At 33.8% G+C, this 22,002-nt stretch overlaps 3 protein-coding genes across 6 annotated transcripts in view; 1 reads left to right on the forward strand and 2 right to left on the reverse strand.

Annotated features, from left to right (window-relative positions):
- On the forward strand, positions 10,901-14,822 carry LOC109829372 (ASC1-like protein 3). The gene is made up of 6 exons (XM_020396498.1): positions 10,901-10,997; positions 11,450-11,664; positions 11,749-11,904; positions 13,987-14,172; positions 14,277-14,452; positions 14,547-14,822. The coding sequence occupies exons 1-6, from the start codon at positions 10,902-10,904 to the stop codon at positions 14,603-14,605; spliced, it is 888 nt and encodes a 295-aa protein (XP_020252087.1). The 5' UTR covers position 10,901; the 3' UTR covers positions 14,606-14,822.
- LOC109830079 (ubiquitin carboxyl-terminal hydrolase 16-like) lies at positions 15,083-20,046 on the reverse strand. The gene is made up of 2 exons (XM_020397231.1): positions 17,806-20,046; positions 15,083-15,503 (listed from the first exon to the last, which is right to left on the reverse strand). The coding sequence occupies exons 1-2, from the start codon at positions 20,040-20,042 to the stop codon at positions 15,281-15,283; spliced, it is 2,460 nt and encodes an 819-aa protein (XP_020252820.1). The 5' UTR covers positions 20,043-20,046; the 3' UTR covers positions 15,083-15,280.
- Positions 20,058-22,002, reverse strand: part of LOC109830080 (ubiquitin carboxyl-terminal hydrolase 2-like) — a 7,931-nt gene continuing 5,986 nt past the window's right edge. For 3 of the 4 annotated variants that reach the window (XR_002244204.1, XR_002244203.1, XR_002244202.1), the window contains 2 exons: positions 20,550-20,629; positions 20,058-20,421 (listed from right to left, as the gene is read on the reverse strand). The gene's annotated coding sequence lies outside the window, so the exon portion shown is untranslated. The remainder of the gene's footprint in view (positions 20,422-20,549; positions 20,630-22,002) is intronic. The other variant, XR_002244205.1, reaches the window with a different exon arrangement.

The following is a 22,002-nucleotide window of genomic DNA, read 5'->3' on the forward strand; positions in this document are numbered from 1 at the left end:
TGTTGTTACGCCATATTTAAGCCGAAGGCATACATACGTTGATTGTTTAATGATATTTAACCTTATAACTTGCATCAAAATATGATTACTTAAATATTCAATGTTCAGGTTGATATTTAAACCGAAGGCATACGTTGATTGGATAAATGTAGAATTAAATATCATTATTACTAGAAAACCGAAGGCATACCTTGATAAACATCTCTAAATTCAAAATAAACAATGAAACACAATCCTATTCAAATTCTAATTTTTAAATTTAAATGTTTGCACGAAGAAAACTCTAATTATGACTATTATCCTATCACATGCAACACCTCATGCCTATATATAAACCAAGAAATCACACAATTATCATAATAACTTCATCTCCTTCAACATTTATGTTACTTTTTTATTTTTATGATTATTCTTTAGAAATATTGTGTATTTGATTTAATGGTGATACTTGTTTTGCACTGCAATTAGTTTTTACAGCAATTGATATTTTTTTTTTAAAATTTCTTCGGTTTTCATGCAATATTTAGAGGATTAATGATTTGATTGTTGCAGATTCTCCCATCTATCAAGGTAAATCTCCATATTTGATATTATTTTAATTTGGGATTATTTGATTGTATATTTTATTTGATTAAACCCATTCTAACACAATCCACTTCATTCCTGATGAATACACTAACAAGCAAGCTTCAGCAATTACGTATGAGAGAAATCCCTGCAATCAGACGATCAGATTAGTTGTGTTTAGCATGGTTTTTAGAATCCTATTCTCACGATATCAGATGAGGAACAAATCTGAGACTTATCTTGACTAAGGCTATACGTAATTAGACAAGCCCATGTGCAGAGGTAAACAAGTGTTGAAGAAGAATGAAGCATATTGGGACTTATGAATAAAAAATGAAGCATATTGGGACTTATGAATAAATTCTGTCATCAAGTTGGATGTATCACCAGGCTTTGAAGAAGAATGAAGCATATTGGGACTTATGAATAAAAATGCTAGAATAATGTTAAATAATAAAGTATGAGTTCAGCAAGTAAGCTGAGGGGGCAAGGAAGCAGAAATATAGAAGATAAATGATGATGAACCAGGTGATACATCTAATCCCAAAATAAAAGCCCAAAAAAAAACAAAGATATAGAGAATTAGTTAAATACTGCAGAAGCTCAAAAGTCCAAAGACCTTGATTATATAAGCAGAGAGCAATAGAAAATATGAAAAGTCTTAAAGTGATAGAGGTTACATATATTCTTGTGCATTAACAGTAGAAATAATTTAGAAAACTAGAAGTAAACGGTAACATTTGGTCAAAGGTTTGATATTGGTTAAGGTTTCCGGAACCATATACTGTTGTTCCAGGATAATCCTACTACAGCTATGTAAAAAGAACTTCACAAACAGGTTTGTACCGGCTAGGCCTGAATAGCAAACCACCAATAAATAGGGGTGTTAACGGAGTGGATACGGCTCGGATATAGCACTTACCATATCCATATCCGCTTACCCATCTCGGATACGGATACGGATATGGATATACGTCGGTAAGAAAAATTCATATCCATATCCGCCAAAATCGGATACGGTTACGAATATAGATGCGGATATATAAACGGATATGCATGTTGATACAAAAAGGATATGAGAAAACTAGATAGTATTCAGAAAAATATAGTCATGTGATACAAAAAGAGTTCGTTAATATGTTCATTATGATTGAAAAGCTAAGATTAGACATCTTGATCATCAAAATTAACCACAAATCCATAATCTAAGAATCGAAACTATCGTAAGAGTATTACCAATATGTATTCGGATTTTTTCGAATACGGATACAGATATTTCACTACAAAACCATATCCGCAACCATATATTATCGGTAATAGATTTGAGTAACCATATTCGTATCCTAACGGATACGGTTACGGATATTTCCTCGGATACGGATACGGTTTGGCACCCCTACCAATAAAGCAAAAAAAAAATGTTAACAAAGAGTATTTTTTATTTTTTATTTTTTATTTTTTATTTTTTATTTTTTATTGCTATGCATGCTTTTAATTAGTTTCTGTTTTTGCGTAGACTACAACAGAGTCATACTCAGTCAAGGCTCTCTTATTATAAGGCATGATATTTTAAAAGAAATACTTTTTTTTTTGAAAGAAAACAAGGGATGTACCCTGTCATTATATTAGTGCCAAAATAATTACATAAAAGAGGATACTAGATGTATCCAAGATTGGAAATTAGAAAAAGTAGTTTCTCAAAACAAGTGATATATGACTTTCTTCTTTCAAACATCCATGAAGGTGAAGAGAGGGCCTTGCCGTCATTCACCGTTGACATAGATATAAGAAAGAACCAAAGCCAGTCATATATATTGTAATGAGAAACTAAATTTTCTAAAACCCAATACAACAAAAGAATAATACATACTGTGTTTATATAACAAAAACAAATAAAACCAACCCTTTTTTCTTACAAGACATCAAGTTTTCCTTGCAATTGGTTTTCCCTCCAACTTAGCTGATAACTTCATAGCTGCAGATCCACTTCCAAAGCCTATCCATTCATATAGACAATGTATAGCTGAGTTTGTAATATTCTTAATAGAGAAGTTTGTATGATCAAAGATATACTTATTCCTTGCTGTCCATAAGCTCCAACATACAGATGAAAAAAAATTTCGCCACAAAAGTCCATAGAGATGCTTTTGATTCTCTAAAATGATAAGAAGCTCTTCCAAAGAATTCGGCCAAATGAAAGGTAAGTTGTAATTCATGAAATGAAGCCATATTTGCTTAGTAATCAAACATGAGAAAAAAAGATGTTCCCTTGTCTCAGGTTCCAATCCACAAAAGGAACAAGTAATGTCCCCATTCCACCCTTTTGATTGTGTTTATGAACTTCTATTAGCAAGTTGAAATTAATGTGTACAAATGAATTTGTTTGCTTTGCAATGGTTATTGCAGCTTAAAAAAAATGAAATTTATTGTCTCTGTAAGAAGAAATTTTGTAATACTTTCTATCCAGACATTCATGTACATTTTTATCTTGTTGGATTGTGTGGTATAGGACTAACTACTACATTCTTCCAAGTTGAAAACCATTAAAATTTGTAACTTTTCTGCACATAAACCCTAATAAATTTATGTTTTCATACTATCACCAGACGCACTACAATTTTCAAGTTGATCATCTCCAATAAGTCAGGCAATCTCTTCTTTGTTTTTTTCTTGGATACTCATTTATTAGTTAACATTTTAGTAATATACTCTATTTATTAAATAGAATTTAAACAATTTCGAGTACTCTAGCTGGTAAAAGAAGAAAGTAATTGGAGGTGGACTTTTACCCAAAGTTTCAATATAGAAATGTTAAAACTCCAGTGTTACACAAAAACTGGTGGTCTTGGGGATCAATATAGAAAACGTCTTTACTTTAATTCACGTACTATTATAAACATTATTAGATGAGTTCAAACAAAATTTTGACTATGCTCGGTATAGTAGTGCTAAAATCTAATTGGTGTATTTAGAAAACATATTTTTTTAATTGAGTTTTAGGCTGTTAGCTTTTTTTTTTAATCTGCATATTTTTTAATTGGTGCCTTTAGAAAACATAATTTTTAATCTGCATATTATTTTATAGTAAAAAATAATGGTCAGATTAAAGGAAAAAAATAAATGGTTAGAAATTTTATAAAAAATATAAATGATACAAGTGTAGTTATGCAGTTAAGCTCCATCATACTTCCAAATTTTCATGACACCCCTATTAATTTCAAAAATGAACCAAGACAAAGCTCCCTATTAAGTGGCAAATAGTATGACTCTACTAAGGTTTAGTCTTGTATTAGATATAAAGAGAAAGTACTAATGAAAAGTAGCAATTTGTGCACTTTTTGGATATATTCTGACTTATTAAAATTATTAAAGAAATGCATGTTGTCCGAATATTTGGTTGGTATCAAACTTAATGTTTAGGAAGAAGAGTTGACTAATTAATTCTTAACTCTCTTGATAAGGTGTATTATAATTTTTTTGGTATAATTTTGTCTCCAATTGTTGTTGATATAATTTTCTTATGATTTTTTATTTTCTGACACATTGTTGTTATCCTCTCGCATACAACATCACACACCAATAAATATAAGACAAGAAATTATAACAATTTCTATAGCACTTTTATTTCCTTCTACATGTATGTGTCTTTGTTATTAGATTTGATTAGATTATTTTAAAACAATTAATTATATTATAGGTTTGATTTATTTTTTCAGATCAAGAAATTACAATAACTTTCATAGTATTTTCATCTTCTTCAACAAGTATGTGCATTTGTTATTTTCTTTTTATTAGATTAGATTAAAATATTTTAAAGTAATTATTTATATTGTATGGTTGTTTTTTTTCAAATCATAAAGTTTAATTATACTATTATTATTTAAATAAATATTGTTTGTATAAAAGTCAAAGAGAATCTCACACATTTCTTAGATCTCAATGCGAATTATAATACTTATATATGAGTTTTGGTTAAAATATTTCATGTATGGAGTTAACTTATATGATCCGACTTTAATCGAATTAGATAATTTAATATTTGTTCTTTACACCAAAACTCTTTCACAAAAACAAGAGATTTTTAAATTAATCTTGGGGGTTGCTTGTATTAAAAAGGTTATGTTAGAGGGCACATACAATTTATTTTATAGTTTAAGATTGTCAACATGTTTTATTTCTTATGCATATCAATTATGAGTAATAATATAATTTAATTGATCCAAGTATATTCTAATATATTTCTGGACTCATATTCTAATATATTTCTGGACTTGTCTTATCTTTTGCTCTTTATTATGTACAAATCTAGCGATTTTTATTCAATTCCTTATTTTTACTTTTTTGTCTATTGACATTATCTTTTGTTCTTCATTATGTACAAAATTATTTTATGGATTAGGGTTATGGTTTTCAAGGGGGGAGCAGAAGACAAATATGTTGATTTTTGTGTTGGACTCTATTATTTGAAGAGATTAATTTCAAAAAATTCAACTTCAACATGATATCACAATTAACGTAGATGATGAAGACGCTACTCTAGAATTGCCTAGAAAAAAATATAAAGGTAGAGAAAGATTGATATTGGCTCAATCAAAATATGAAGCAAAAAGAATAAATTATAATATTTTTCAACATTTTATATTATAACTTAATTTTTGAGTAAAATTTAAAAAATTTAGAAGGAATTTTCATGCAATTTTTGTATGCTTATGTGATTGCTTTTATCACATAAAATTATACTATAGTTACGATTAATCTTTAGTTTTTATCTTTTTATTATTTTAAGTCTATCAAATAATGTAGACTGAGATCTCATATATTACTTTTTTTTATATATTTGCTTTTGAGATTGTTTATTATAAATCTTGAGCTTATAATTTTGAAAAGTATTGCGTAATTCTATATTCAATGCAATAAGAAATGTTATTTCTTTATTGCTAGAACTATAGTTAATAATGATATTGTTATTCATCATTGACTCCATACTATAACTTGGGATTAGTAGAGTTTAGAATATGTCATGTAGTATCAATTTAACTTATTTTGTTTACTATTATGCTTGAAGATACTATTATATCAATTAATATCTTTTTCTTAGGAAATTAACTATGATATTCTAGTTAAGTATATTGATTCCAGTTTAACACAAAAATCCATTATAGATCGATTTTTTATAATGTTTAAATAAAAATTATAGCAAATCTAATAATCAAAATGAATCTGACTTATTTATAATAATAAAATAAATAAATAAATAAATCATTTTGATATTTAACCACGTGCAATACGTGCATAAAAACTAGTATATATAAAATGTACAATTGCACATGTGCATGGACACGAATGTGGCCTATAGTACAATAGATCCAAAAGGCAGATCAATTTTTTGTCCCCTTCAAATCAACGTAGATCAAGTTTATTTGGAGGGAAAACCAATATGAACCCATAAACAAGTAATTTGAACCAACTTTCTTATACAAATTAAGCTCAAACTCAATATATAACAAAAATAGGTGACAAACCATGAAAGTTAATTTTGAAATTCAAGTAAACCCAAAGCGAGCCAATTCGAATCCATATGACAACTAGCAAACGATCGAGAAGGTATCAGGTGGAAACTGTCCATGACATTAAATGCGGACCCGAATGTTAACCGTTTGATCTGGACTTTTTATGAACGAATCTCATAATCTAATAATCCAATAATTGATATCATTTGAGTGCACATTTAATACCATGAAACTGGGTGCACTTGATACTTTTCCCATTGAACCAATCTAACTAAAATCCCTTCATCTCCTTAAATAAGCAATTTGATATAATTCAGTGTCATTATAAAAAAACAGGGAACTAGTTAACTGATAACCATTTCCATTTAAATCCCACTGTAGCAAATTAATGAGCAATGAATACTTACAATTGATTAAGAATATTGTGACAAACTATTTAGTGGTTGCCTTAAGTTACCCTCAAGTTCCATCAAAAGCTTCAACAATGAAGTTTTATCGTTGGGCAGATGGAGATAGATTAATTGTTTGTTTACTAGAAAGAAATTAATAAGTAGTTGACAATCTCTCTCATAATTTAATTATACTGCACATTACGGGAATAAAATTAAGACGGCAAAAACTATGGCGTTAGAGGCATCACATTTGTGGCTCTATGCTTCATGATGGCTAGAATACTTTTTAGACACCTTCATCTTCAAAGTCAAGTATACAGGGACTTTATGATATTCTTAACACACACATAGGTGTGTATTTGTGTATATATGCATTATACATAAATACATATCTAATTGACGGATTTTCAATTTGGAAATTTCAACTTTTAGATTTGGACCAATAGTATCTACATCCTAAGTAGCATAAATAGGTAGCCCAACGCGCGCTCACTTCCAAAGCCACTATAATAAAGATTATCGATATATTTGGATTATAGCTGATGTGCAACATGTTTCGTATCTACAACACACCAATCCCCATTTGCTTTTATGTGTGTGTATATGTGTATGCATGCATACATGTGTGTGAGCACGCACAAAGCACACTGACTCTGGTTATTAAATGAATACGATGTATAATTTGGAAAAAAAACTTGGATATGAGGTGATAGTTCATTTTGTTAAATGAGCTATCAAGAGAGCGATAATTGTGAGATCTACCATATTCGTCGCATTGCACTTCACAGTTCTTATCTATTGATAGCTCATTTTTCTAAGTTCTTATCTATTGATAGCTTATTTTTATGATGTCGCAGCTCATGTTCAATTTGAATATGAATCTCATACATTGATAGCTCATTTTTCGGAATGATGTCGCAGCTTATGTTCAATATGAATATGAATCTTATGCATTTATATCGCGCATAATTTTGAAAAATGGATAAGGAGTATATCTCTATGGATTGTTTTTAATATTAAATTAGTTTTGAACATGTTTTCTCCAGCCAAGTTTGCTGAGGCGTGGAGCTACTAGTAATGCGAGTGATTATGATGCTTGGCTGTCTAACACCTAGAAATGTTCAGAGCCAATGTGGAAGCTTAACTTATTATTTGAGCCTGCAACTTTGGGTTGTTTGGATCATGGCACAAGATTTTTGGTGGCTGAATACAAGAGACTAATTCGGAGAATGGGTTAATAGAATGAGTGAGTAGTGATGTTTGTTGGATTAAATCTAAATTGTGGGCACATATGTGATATTAGTGTGTAGTGTTATCCTTTATAGTTGACTCGCGTAAAGTGATCAATCAGATAAATTGGGTCAATAAGTATTGAATGTGTCGTGAGCCAAACGTGTAGATACCGGATTACTATTTCTAATTTGGTGAGGGGCTAAATTAGAAATTGCAATAACTACTTAATGGGTTATGGTCCCTAATCTAGTGGCACGTTCTCAAATTTCTCTTCACCACCATCTAGAGAGGAATTTTGGAGAGGCCATCTAGATTAGAAGATCCCAACCCCTTTCGGCAAATTTTTTTACAAATTAATTCATGGATCCAGGTACACTTCCGCATCTATTGTTAATTTCCTTTTTGTATTAATCATGTGTATTAGATTATTTTTTCCTAGGGTTTATTGTTGTTTGATTCATTTCGAAAACCCTATAATTATCTTGTGGTATTTAGAACAATGTTTAGTAAAGAAACATTATACGCTGAAATGTGAAGAAAAGAAAAACATAATAAAAGAGTATAGTTATGCTACAACTAAAAGACAAGAGTATATATTTTTACTCTTATCATACTGCTTTGTCAACTCTTTTCCCCACCAATTATGTAGTCGCGTCACATAATCACTTGACTCGTGACTTGCTTTATCAAATTTCTCATATCATCAAATTTGATATTTTATTACTGTTTTGATAAAGTTCTACTCAACAGTTTTATAAATCTATTATTGTTTCAACAAATTTATAAATCTATTATTGTTTCATTCTTGTTTATCTCCTGTATGAAACCTTTAATATCTCAATATGTAGCAAAGAGTCAAAGACCCTCTTATTCTTTGATAACAGAGATAATTCTAATTTAGACATCATGACACATTTCAGAGCTAGCAAAAACCTACTGCGATGATAAACGACCAAGTTCTAGCTTTGTAGTATAGGGGGTGTCTCAATTAGCTAGCCCTAAGATTTTAATGAAAAGTTGATCAATATTATAGAGATTTGAGCAAATAAGCTCTGGATTGTTGACATTATAGATACCAGTTCATTTCATCATATGATTTTTTTTGAGTAAATTTCATGCACATAACCCCCTAAACTTCGGCCTATATATTTTGAGATGAGCACCTTACATAAATGATTATTATAAAAAAAAACACACATATACCCCTCGTACACAACCAATTTGGGGCTTGTCACAAACCCCCTCAAACATTTTCAATTAAAAGAAAAGCCTTCTAACAGTACAACCCCCAATTTTTTCCAACATATACCCCCCTTAGCTGTGTAAACCCCAATTTTTTCAACATATACCCTGTGACTTTAAACATTATATCTAAAATTAAAAACCCAAACTGTCAACAATACTTCCAGAAAATCCCTACGAACTTTTGATGAGGTTTCAGAGAACTCCCATTACGTCCTTAAGGGGGTATGTTGGAAACATTGCGAAGATTTGAGGGGTGTTGTGACAAGCCTCAAAGTTTAGGGGGTTAGGTGACATTTATAAAGTTTAAAGGAGTTATCTTAGAATTTGATTACAAACTTTACGGGGGAGTATAAGAAATTTACATTTTTTTTCCTAACAGTTAATGATTGTGAAGACATTTTCATTTATCATGAGGTATGGATTTGGACTACTGCCCTTGAGTTCATATTATATATATTTGTCAATGCGATGCTGATCACTCTTTTATATTCCATATATATATATATGTACTGGTGGAAACTTGTATATGCTAACATTTATCCAAAAAAAAAAGCAGATGATGAAAATGAGGACTAATCTCTAGTTGCTCTGAGAAATACTGGAGTGGTTGATATTCAGTGGATCATACTTTAGAAACTCTAATTAAGTTGTGTACATGAAAACTTTATAGTTCAGTACAATACTTCTCCTTCTTCCTCCCCTACTTCACATTTTGCATCCTTTTTCTAATCAATAAATTTTTCTGGATTACCTTGCTCTACTTTTTTTTTTTAAATAGTCGGAGACCCCCCGCATTTCATTTAAAAGAGTTTAACAGAATATATGGATTCAAAATATTACACCCTCCTCATTAACACCAAAATCATACAAAAGGTACAGGGTGTAATATCTAATGTTGTACGAGTAATTTCAGAAAATAGTAACGGTGCAGAGTGTAATATCTAATGTTGTACAAGTAATTTCAGAAGTTTGATTGAAATCAAAGTTCTGGTTCTAATCACAATCAGCTGAGTACTCCTGCATAGTCCAGAATTTGGATTCAAGGCCTATATATAAATAATATGTATAGCTCTCAAAACTATGATATCAATCAATCAAACGTATTAAAATTATGATGACCACAGTCAAAATTATATGTTGGGTTCACATGCCCACTTAGATGAGCAGAACTTAGAGTTGTGTACATGCCCACTTAGAAATACTGGAGTGGTTGATATTCCGCGTGTAGTTTTCCTTTTGACAGTCTCCCTGTAATATAGTAGTTTTTTCTGTTGTGGGGGACGAATCATTGGCTTCTTGTGCTGATAGGTGACGACAAGGTCCGCTCCCTATCGTACAATTAGTCCCATGTTTCCTCGCTACACCTTTTGTTCAGTTTGTATAATTACAATTTGGTAAACTTATATATTTTATGAACATGGAATCTCTCCCTGTTTTTTCAGCTCAAAAAAAAAATGATCTCCATTGTGTTTTTTTTTACAACTTTGTAGAGAATGGAATTCTTTGAGAGATTTTCTTAATATATAGAATATATATAATACCCTTTACTATCATATATTTTAACTCTCATGCCCACTTAGATGAGCAACGTGACACATGCAATCATGCAGTCTTCGGTGCCAATGTCATTATAAACCGAGTTCCAATATGAAAACTACATGGAACTAACTGAGCTGAGGATTAATTAATTCTATTTAAAGCCTACTGTTGAAAATTCATGAGCAATGAACAAGTATAAATGACCACGAATACTGATATAGACATAAATTTAATGGTCTCTCTTTTTAAGTTATCAAAGTTCTAGTTGGCCGGATTGTGATAGAACAGTTTGCTCACTCGTAGAGAAATTAATAATTAGCAGTAGCTAACTAGCTTAAAGTCATTATTTAAGAATTCGATATGCGTTTGATTTGACTATTTATAGAGCACCCTATCAAAATAGAATAACAAAGAAATGCTACTAGAGATGACGTCACATTTCTTACTAGCCGTCTGCTTTGCCCTCTGCTTCTTCGTTGCTAGGCTTCTTTTAGATACCTTCATCTTCAAGGTCAGTTATACATGATGTATGTTTGTGTACATATGTCTTATGTATGTACATGATGTAGTATTTTATTTTGCTAAATGATCTATCAGAGATGGAAAATTATGGGCCATCCTGCTCATTATGCAGAAGGAGCAGGAGGTCGTCGTCGCTCGCTTCTAACTTCTGGTAGTCCGTTTTGCAAAATAAGATGACGATTTGTATCACGTAACCTCTATATGGAAAAAAAAGTTACTAAGATTTGTCAGCTCATTTTGCTTAATGAGCTGCCTCCTAAAATTTATTCCTACCGATCACATTTCGTGAATGGATATATCTTGATGGCTCATTTAGCAAAATCAGTTGCAAGCTGACTATGACTGCTATAACTGAAGATGAGATGTAAATTTTTTGCACCTTTAGAAAGGATGAGAAATGTATACTTATACGAATTGCTTATTGGTGCGTGTTTTCTTCAGCCCTTGGCCGGTGTGTTGTTATTGAGATGTGGAGGTAGTATGAATATGATCAATGATGACGCTCGGCGATCAAAGATTGTGAAATGTTCAGAGTCAATGTGGAAGCTGACATATTATGTGAGCATGCAACTTTGGGTTGCTTTAATCATGCTACAAGATTATTGGTGGCTAAATACAAAAGAGTACTTCAGAGAATGGGCAGGTGGAGAAATAGAGTGAGTAGTTCTTTCAATTCTTTTTTTTAAAATTTAGCCGGCAACATGAGCAGATTATTTATTGATAATTTTAACTTTGATTAGCTCTTCATTGGAGATTTTCTTCACGTGCCAATATGGATTTTACCTGTATAGCATTGTCGCTCTTGTCAAGTGGGAAACTCGAAGAAAGGATTTTCCCATTATGATGTCTCATCACATAATTACTTCAGTTTCGATGGAATTAACTTTTCACATCAGGTAATTCTTCTGCAAGTCTAGTAAATGCTTTGCTTATCAGTGGCATAGTCAAGAATATTTTTTGCCCTGGGTAAAAAATAAAGGTGGTGTACGAGAGGGAAGCGCGTGAGAGGGAGGAGGGTTGGGGATTGTTGAGATGGAGGTCCTGGAAGAGGAGGGAGATGAGGTTGGATCTGCGGGAGAGGGAGGTGAAGTGGCGGGGGGGGGGGGGGAGCGAGGGGAGGAGGAAGAGGTCGTGGGGGAGGCGGAGTTTCTTGCTCTGGGCAGCTGCTCATGGCAAGCAAGCTCTGGCTACGCCCCTTTTGCTTATATTCTTGCTTTTAATATTGTACAATATTTTAATAGAAATTCTTAAATACCAAGAAACTCAAAACCCAGATCTTTCAATGTCAAATTTGATCTCTCTTTCCTGTTACTACTTCACAATTCAGCGAAGTTATCATTGAACCTCATTATTCTTTTCAATTGCATGATCTTATATTGCATGACTAGTGCTTTTGATTTACTGCTGGCAGACCTAAAGCTCAATGGTGGCAAGTTATGAAACATGTCAAGATTGAATTGCCATTTTTTTTTTACAACATAATAATTAGCGAAGACTTATAAACTTACAATTTGAAGACAAATTTGCGGCAAATGTTGCAGCCAATATGGTGGAAGCAAAAGTTGCATATCCAAGAAAGGGAAAAATAATTCCACCTATCAAAAAAATAAAATGTAAAATAAAAAAAAATAAATCCCTATTCCGAATAGGAAAACAATCTAAAACCTGAATATCCTTATATGATGAAATCACGTAGCATTGCACATGCTATTTTTCTATTTCTTTTTTTTTAAATTTTGAATTTACATTGGAAACACATTTTCCATAATAAAATTGTAGAATTCCAATTGAGTTGATTTCCTGCAAGATGTTGCGTGCAACATTTGCTATGATTTATTTTTCCAGCAACCCAAACGGCCTACAAGTCATGAACATACACCCCCTAATACTAAAAGACAGTACAATTATAGAGACTAAGACTGTCCAAAAGGCCCGTTAACTATGACCAGGCCCAATTCTGACCTGGACCCATCCGGATTCCAAGCCGGCCCGGACCCAGACAACTCGAGTGACACCCGGCCCGGCCAGGAAATGACCACAGACGGTCATAAACACTTAAAAGTCTTAAGAGCATCTCCAACAGCTTCACCATAATTTCTCTAAAATAGGAAAGCAAAATGTCAAATTCTCTAAAAAAAATTTGCTCCAAATCCAACAGTTTCTCCATTTTAGGGATTTAGACATTTATTACAACTATAAAACATCCTACATACTCAATAATAATTAAGAAAATAAATGGTTAATATTTTATTATAACAATATAAAACTCAAAAAAGTATTAGATATATATTTTTTCTTTGAAGAATGTAAGATATTTATGATAATGTTACTTTCAAGAATTTAGAAAAGGAAGAATTTTTGCAGAATGCTGCAGATTTGAGGAAAGACACTCTTTTTTTTCTTCTCCATCCCTATTTTAGGGAATGAGATGGAAAAACTGTTGGACCTAAAAATAGCTCTATATATTCCTCAAAATTGAGTATTTTAAGAAGATTGGGAAGCTGTTGGAGATGCTCTTAGTGCACTGCCTTGGGACTTCAAATGAAGACACTTGGTAAGATTATTCACATATCGTCAAAAGAAAAGAAACAAGTTAACTAGCTCATCAACTGCAGCCAGAAAATGATGCATACAACATATATAAAACTATAAATGAACCGCAAACACATGGAATGAGGTTTAGTTGTATGTGGTGAAGGCGTATAATATCAGTCATAAATCTATAGTAACTCTCCCTTGTTAGCGATCCGACCCGGTCCTGGTCCGGATCCAGGCATGGTTGCTTTCCCGGCCCGTTTGGACAGCCCTATAGATAAGAAAGAGCAGCCCATCAGGGATTTTAGCTGCTCATAAAAATTTTAAGGACAATACTGCCTAATTACTCCCTATGCTACTGTAGATGCATCTAAACAGTTACATGGTATTAGAGTTTTGATCCGATAACCTATCTAGCATCGCCATGGAATTTTGCTCTGCAGATTACTTAGGCTCGGAACCATCACTCTAGCTTTGCATGACACAAGTGATGTGTTCTTGGAGGCAGCAAAGATCTTCAAGTACCTGGAAATGGAAACAGGAGCCCTCATCTGTTTCGGGCTTTTCGCCATTTCATGGCTAATATTACGGCTAATTGTCTTTCCCTTCTGGATAATAAAAGCCTTCAGGTTTGTAAGCATTGTCGATCATATAACCATCTCTCGGTTTCATTAATTGCACATATAAAGAGTTGACATATAAAGAGTTGACGATTGTGACGACGACATTTCAGTTATGACTCGCGGCTGGTTGTGGACGACTTCCCTATGAGCATGTATTATACTGGCAGCACGCTGCTCATCACACTGCTTATATTCCATATTTACTGGTGGAGACTCATATGCATTGTGATATGGAAACAGATCGGTAATGAAGGAAAAGGAAAAGTTGAGAAGGATATACGATCAGGTTAGATATTGTTAAACTCTTATAGTTACGTTAAACGCAGTTTCATAAAGCTTTCAACTGGAGCGGTAACAGCCATTTATCCTAAAAAATACAGATGATGAAGATGAAGATGACGACCAATCTCAAGTTCTGAGCACGGGAGTGGTGATATGAATATTAATTCTAGCACGGGTATAGCCCTACAGCAATAATGATCCAGAGTGTATTCAGGATTATACTCTCGTATGGGGGATATTTAATGTATCTACTTTAGAAACTCAAATTGTGTATGCTAAAACTTTATAGTGTACTTCTGTAACTATAAACACATATTAGTTATCTCTTCACACAAAGGGTAACACCTCAAGAATACAGTAGGCAGTTCATAGAAGAAATATTAAGGAAGGAGGAGGGAGGGGGGGGGGGGGGGGGGGGGGGTGTTGAAGAAGATAATATTCAAACAGCTGGCAGCATTGGTTATGGTCCTCTATGAAAGCTTTCAGGTGAAGATTAATAGCATTAGATCAACAAACCAAAAGGATCCCTAACTTCACTGCAAATATTAGCCGTGAAAATCCCAATAAATTAATCATCCATACTATCAAATTTCCCAGAAAAATTCCACTTTGTCATGTCCCCAAAATGCATATATTTCCTACTAAAACTTCATAGAGCTGTTCTATTTTGCTAATAAAGCCAACATGCAAATATTTACAATCAAAATTTCACAAAACTGTTCTATTTTGGTCATATAACCACCAACAAGCATACATCATAAACCTACATCTATAATATTCACATCATATCCCAAAAGACTAGTCGGTTATGTAAATGTACGTACCTTATTCCTTAATCTTGCATTGTTTCAAAAAATAAAATGTAGGCCATGCTTTTGAGGACTTCCTTCGGTAAAACCTCACGAACTGGACTATTGTCGTTAGCCTTCAACCAGACAGGGCAATTGCCTTCTCTTAGCACTCCCTTTACATATGCAACATAATGACCAGCTGAAAATGTTCCCAAATGCTCCACAACACCAATCAGACGATACCTTAACTCTTTATCCTTATAACTGAATATTGCAGCAACAAAAATGGTTCAGAATCGAAGTATATTTCACAAAAAATAATGTAATATATGCACAAACTCCTTCCACCTTTTAAGTTCGATTAAGAGCAAGAGATGACATTTCAAAGATAAAGGACGTGTTACAGGATTTCGAACTGGCGACGAAAGGTGTTGCAGGTTTCAGCATAAATTTGTAATTCAAAGAAAAAACTAAATCATAGTCAAACAATGGTAAAGGTCGCGTGTAATAAAATAGAAAGCTACGCCATAAATAGATAATAGTAAAGATAGCATGCAAGTTTCGGGGTGTAGCATCGAGATTCATCACTACCATCATCTACCCTTGCCCTTTCTGAAATGGCAATATACACATAAGCAATGTATACCGAATTTCGATTCAATTACTGAAATGGAAGATGGTGACCAAGTGCAAATGTAGTGTACAAAAATTTTAATTAAACGGTGACAGACAGCCTGCAACCGACTGATCGATATAGCAGCTACCCTTTCAAGACTTTGAAGCGTAACCCTAGCCATGAAACTAGAAGGCAATTTAATAAGATTAAAGGTATTATCATGGCCAGTGAACCAAATAAAATCTAAACCGCGTAGGCAAAAGGACAGTATAACCATCAAAACCATAAAGATTTTTCTCCTGGTAATCTGATGTTATTTGTACAGACATCCCCTAACATCGTGATTTTACGGAACACAATAAACAATTATGTTTCTAGTTGTCTAAGCCAGAAGAGTTACTAGAAAGTAAGCAACAGATGAAACTTACTAATAATGGATATTCTTACTTACTAGGTTATAAAGATAACAGTCACCCTATATATGGATGGACACTCAAGTGCGAAAATCTTGCTTATAACACCAACACCATACCATGTAAAAACGTAAAAAATGTTCAATATTCATAGAAAAACACAAACTCTTGAGGTACATTCTTGACATTTTTTCTAATAATGATACGGGTGTATCTTCTTCTCTGCTTCGGGAGCTTAGTGATCCTCATGGGAGCTTGAGGATAGACGATTCTCATGATATCTTGGGAATAGGAGTGTGGATGGAGCCATAGAAGGCGACGAAAGAAGTTAGAAGGAGCGAAACGCAGAGAACAGAAAAAACTGGCAGAACTCTGACCAGTCGACCGCGGCAACATGCATGGTCGACCGCCAACTTGCACAGTGCAGGGTTTGAGACTGGACTCTGTCCGGTCGACCGCAGCATGTCACGCTATATGTTGTGGTCAATCGCGTCGGGTTCCTGGGCGTTTTAGGACTCTTGATTGACACAGTTTCCTGATTTGATTGAACTTGTTTATTTACAGATTTGCCATCCACGTTGTAAACTCTATAAATAGAGATTGTTTAGGGTTTCTAAACGGAGGTGATTGTTAGAGATGTAGATCTAAGGAGATAAGGTCTAAGAGAGATCAGTTTTGATCTAAAGAAGAACCAGATTGTAATCAGAAACGAAATCAGAGAGTTTGTTCTTTGATCTAGAGAGATTATGAGGGAGAGATTTGTAATTTATTATTTCTCATAATCTAGAGAAGATATTTTCCTTCGCCCAACTCAATTCTTTGTGTTTTCTATTGTCTTCTTCACAACTCACTCTTGATAATTCCGCGATCAAGGGTGCTCGTCAGGTGACTCGTATCAAATAATTATTTACTGGCATTAAACCATGTATCATGTGGATGTTATTACTCGAAAAACTAGAACACTATATACACACATACATATAGACATACGTGCGACATGACTAGCAGGATGGGCCTCACCACATGCCTACGTCTAGGTAACCCCATTTAACAAACTAGTTGTCACCTCGTACTCATTATTTTAATATATCATATAGATGATACACTAACATTATCCTATAATAATTTTCTAAGAAAGGGTGATTCTCCCAAATTAAACAACAAAAAAGTGCAAAGTATCTCTCTTTTGCATTACATTCAAATTTTCTGATGCTTACAAGCGTAAAAATTGAATTTTAGAGAACAAATTCCAATGTTTCTCATGAATCCTTGAATAGAAAATGCGAGCGCGCTACAGCAATATCAAGTGTTTCTGCTTCTTGTCTCAGAATTAATGGTCTAGTTATAGAATGGACATGACAATCCCTGACAAAGATTGTACCATGTTGCTAGATAACATGATAAAAATTAAAACATCTAGGTTCATGAATAACTTGTATATTGATGACCAAAGGCAAAAATGAATGCACCAAACTGTTCTATGAGCATCACCGTTGAGTAATAGATAAATCAATCACCAAAGGCTTCAGAATAGTACCTAGGATCCACATATGGTGTAAGATCAAGCATTTCTTTGAATTTAATGTGGTTATCTATTTTCAAGATGGTGCCATGTGCATCTTGTTTGAATCTTTTCAAGTGAATCGTTAGGATAGGTGGAATCCTTGCGAGAAGTAACGTTCTCTTGCCCCCCATCTCGAGTCTCCTGTTTGAATCAGATGTTTCTGGTTTTAATTTTCCTTTTCCCTTTCCTTTTCTTTTACCTCGTCCTTCATATGGGGGTTGAAAACGATTGGGACAATGCTCGCATGTATATTCAACAGGCTCTGGTTCTGTGAACAATTCCAAGCACCTCTCAATTGTTAAATTGTTACCATTTGTGTCAGCACTCTGCATTCCATCTGTAAAATCAAGGATAGGCTCTAGGTCTTTGCATCTTCTCTTTCTAATAAGAGATTCGCCTTCATCCTGCACATTTGATACCTCAGGACCAGAGAGCACTGCTCTATAAAAATCCAGATTGTCATTTTTCCATGCTTCTTCAAAAGCAAAAGTAAACTCTTCTACTGTTAAGTTCCCTTGGTTCTCTTGCAGGTCTTCTTCGTTACTCACCAATACTTGCTTTTCGCAGCAACCATTTGGCTCTTCTGGGTCAGCTTCCTCTTTGTCTTCTTTTGTTTGGTCTTTCTGCTGGCCTTCAGGCAATGCAGCAATTTCAACTGAATCCTTATTGCATATACAAGGATGATGTCCACAGCAATCTTCTGGGTCTTCTTCCTCTTCTGCTTCCATATCTTCGTCTTTTTCTTCTTTTATTTGGTCTTTCTGCAGGTTTTCTGGTGCTGTAGCAATTTCACCTGAGTCTTTATTGCATATACAAGGATGATGCCCACAACAATCTTCTGGGTCTTCTTCCTCTTCTATGTCTGGATCTTCATCTTTTTCTGTTACTGCAGCAATTTTACCTGAGTCTTTATTGCATGTACAAGGATGATGCCCACAACAATTTTCGGGGTCTTCTTCCTCTTCTGCGTCTGGATCTTTGTCTTTTTCTGGTGCTGCAGCAATTTCGCCTAAGTCTTTTTTGCATATACAAGGATGATTCCCACAGCAATCTTCTGGGTCTTCTTTTATTTGGCCTGTTCGCTGGCTTTCAGGCAATGCAGCAGTTTCACCTGAATCCTTATTGCATATACAAGGATAATGCCCACAGCAATCTTCTGCGTCTTCTTCCTCTTCTGTTTCTGGATCTTCATCTTTTTCTTTTATTTGGTCATTCTGTCGGCATTCAGGCAATGCAGCAGCAATATGCTTATTGCATATACAAGGATGATGTCCACAGCAATCTTCTGGGTCTTCTACTTCCTCTTCCGGGTCATCTCCTTCTTCTGGGTCTTCTACTTCTCCTAGATCTTCTACTTTTTTCTGATGACTTTCAACTAATTCAACACCTTCCCCTGAATCTCGATTGAATTCAGAAGGGCGTTTTCCACAAATATCTTTTTGATATTCATTATATCCTTTATTTGCATCTCCATCATGCACATTCAGGTCCATGTTATCCATTGCTAAGACACTGCATGTTTTACGTTTCCGCAATATAAAGGACCTTGGACCAGTATTTCTATATTCAAAAAATCCTGAAGTAATTTGGTCGTCCTGGTCTCCCACTTCTCTTGCAGGAAAAACATGTTCCTTGGATCTAACAACTCCATCACTTTCAGTTGAAGGAAGAGACAGAGAAAGATCAAGAAATGGTTCAATTTTTCTCGAAATATGCCCACAATGATCACATGTTACAGTACTAGAAAGACTGCCTTCAAAAATATCCTTCACCCAACCATTTTCTTCTTCCTGGAGACCATTAAGGAAACGCCTGAGAAATTCGTGACTGTCCTGCTGTTGGTTGCCACGGAACTCTGGTGCTATTGAACGTATAGAATCTAAGAGACTTGTAAGATATAATTGATCAAAAGCATCATTAGTAGTATCAGCATTGAGGAAAAGACTCCACAAATTCCTGGTAATAGGGCGATCTGCACAGTCCAACTTTGGAGAACAGATTTGCAAACTGACCCTTAACCGATCAATGGACAGAAGATTTTGCAAGACTGAGTTAAAGTAACAGGTATTCCCAAGGTTCTTCATTCGTCTAACTCTATGCCCTGCCATATTCTCAAAAGACGAAATTATGAAGTCTTCTTGCTTCATGGCCATCACTTTGCTGTTGATATCCTTTTCTAACTCTACCTCCTCTTTATCTTCTTGCTCCATGTCCATCATTCCTTATTCTCCACTTTCTCGCTTGGTTGAAAAGAAGTACAGGCATAACACCATTTACCAACCAGGACAGTACCCAACCAAGAATCTTTTATTGCATCGCAATAAATTTCATGGTCCTTGATATGACCAATAAACCCAGAACCACTGTCAAATTTGCAGAGGATTCTGTGGCAATTCAAGCAAGCAATAAGATAGTTTCCACTTGGAGTATTTTGCTTTTGACATTCTTCACAGTTTAACACCCCGCCTGCAGAAGACCAGAGACCTTCAACTGTTTCCCTAAGCGGGCAATTTTTAACATAATGACGGTGGGAAGGTTTGGAAGAGTTTTGATCCTTGACATTTTCCATAGGTTCTTGATCGAGATTTTCTGCACAAATGAGAAAGATCAAAGAAAACCCAGTTAAGAGATTAAAGTTTGGAGCTATCAAAAAAAGATAATAAAGTTTGGGGAAGAATAACAGTATCAATTTATTATAAAATTTTAAGCCATGTTACCTTAATCAACAAAAGACACCACAGGTTCTTGATCAAGAATGCATTGAAATTTAGGAAAAATTAGGCTGAGACTAAATTTTCTGCACAAACAAGAATATTTAAAAAAAACCCAGTTAAGATATCAAAGTTTGGAGAGAATCAAGGTGTCAATTTACAATAAAATTTGAAGAACATAACATTTTAATCATATAAGACATTTAATTTTGGGAGAAAGAAGAAAAAAGATTATTTCTTTACCTGGAATTAGACAGAATGTGAAGAAATTGTAAGAGATTGGAGAAAGATTAGAGAAAACCCACATAGGATATTATATTTTTGAGTAAACCCACATAGCATTTTCCCACAAAATTTAAAGAAAATAAGATTCCATCCTAGAATTTACCTGAAACCAGTAGCAATGAGGAAGAGGGTAACAGTTCTTTTTATTGAACAGAGAGAGAGAAACAGAACATTTCAATCAATAAAATTTGAAGAAAATTTAAAATAAAATTTCAAGAACAAGAGATCTTAATCAAACAAGACATATTAATTTGGGAGAAAGAAGAAAAAAGATTACTTCTTTACCTGGAATTAGAAAGAATGTGATGAAATTGTAAGAGATAGGAGAAAGCTTTGAGAAAAACCACTTAGGATATTATATTTTTGAGTAAACCCACATAGCAGTTTCCTATAAAATTAAAAGAAAATAAGAGTATATCCAAGAATTTACCTAAAACCAGTAGCATTTAGGAAGAGGGTATCAGTTCTTGCTATTGAACAGACAGGAAAAAAATACTGAAAACCAGAGAGGGAAAATGAATGGGTACAAGTGTTTAAAAAGGAATTAATAAAAGTACCCAAACCGTTAATTATATTTCATCTTATTAAGGTTTTAGTCATGCCCATAGTCATACATCTATCACAATTTAATTTAAAATTTAATAATAGATAAAATGACTTCGAGATATTTCCCCGCTTACTAAAGGGGTTTAGATTTATTTTTCAGTTTTGGAGAACATAATAATAATTTCTCCCATTTTAAATGAATTTAAACACAAAAGAATATCAGAAAAATTCTAAATTTTTACAGCGCTCCTAGCACGGAATAACCTAGTTGATTTTTTTTCTTCTATAAACCAAGCACAGATGTACCAAATGAGCAAAATTTTCCCTAAATACTTAAAAGGAGAAATCTTCCCTAAAAGAAAATCAAAAAGAGTTTTAAAAAACGAGCAAAAATGTAGGCATCATAGCGAGCAGAGAGCTGATTGAATGCAGGCCCTAGCTTTCTGAGATGACATTTAAATCTCTGATCCTTCCGAGATCTTTTCTAGGGTTTCTATTGGAGGAAACAAAACCCTAGTAATGAAGAGGGCGAGGTTGAGAGATTTGGATCGGGATCCAGAGGTCTCCCTCATCGCCTCCATTGAAGGATCTAGGGTTTTTGAGAGCTCGATGTTAGCTCTTAAATAGA

This window comes from Asparagus officinalis, chromosome 2, assembly GCF_001876935.1.
Source record: "Asparagus officinalis chromosome 2, Aspof.V1, whole genome shotgun sequence".
Taxonomy (NCBI): Eukaryota; Viridiplantae; Streptophyta; class Magnoliopsida; order Asparagales; family Asparagaceae; genus Asparagus; species Asparagus officinalis.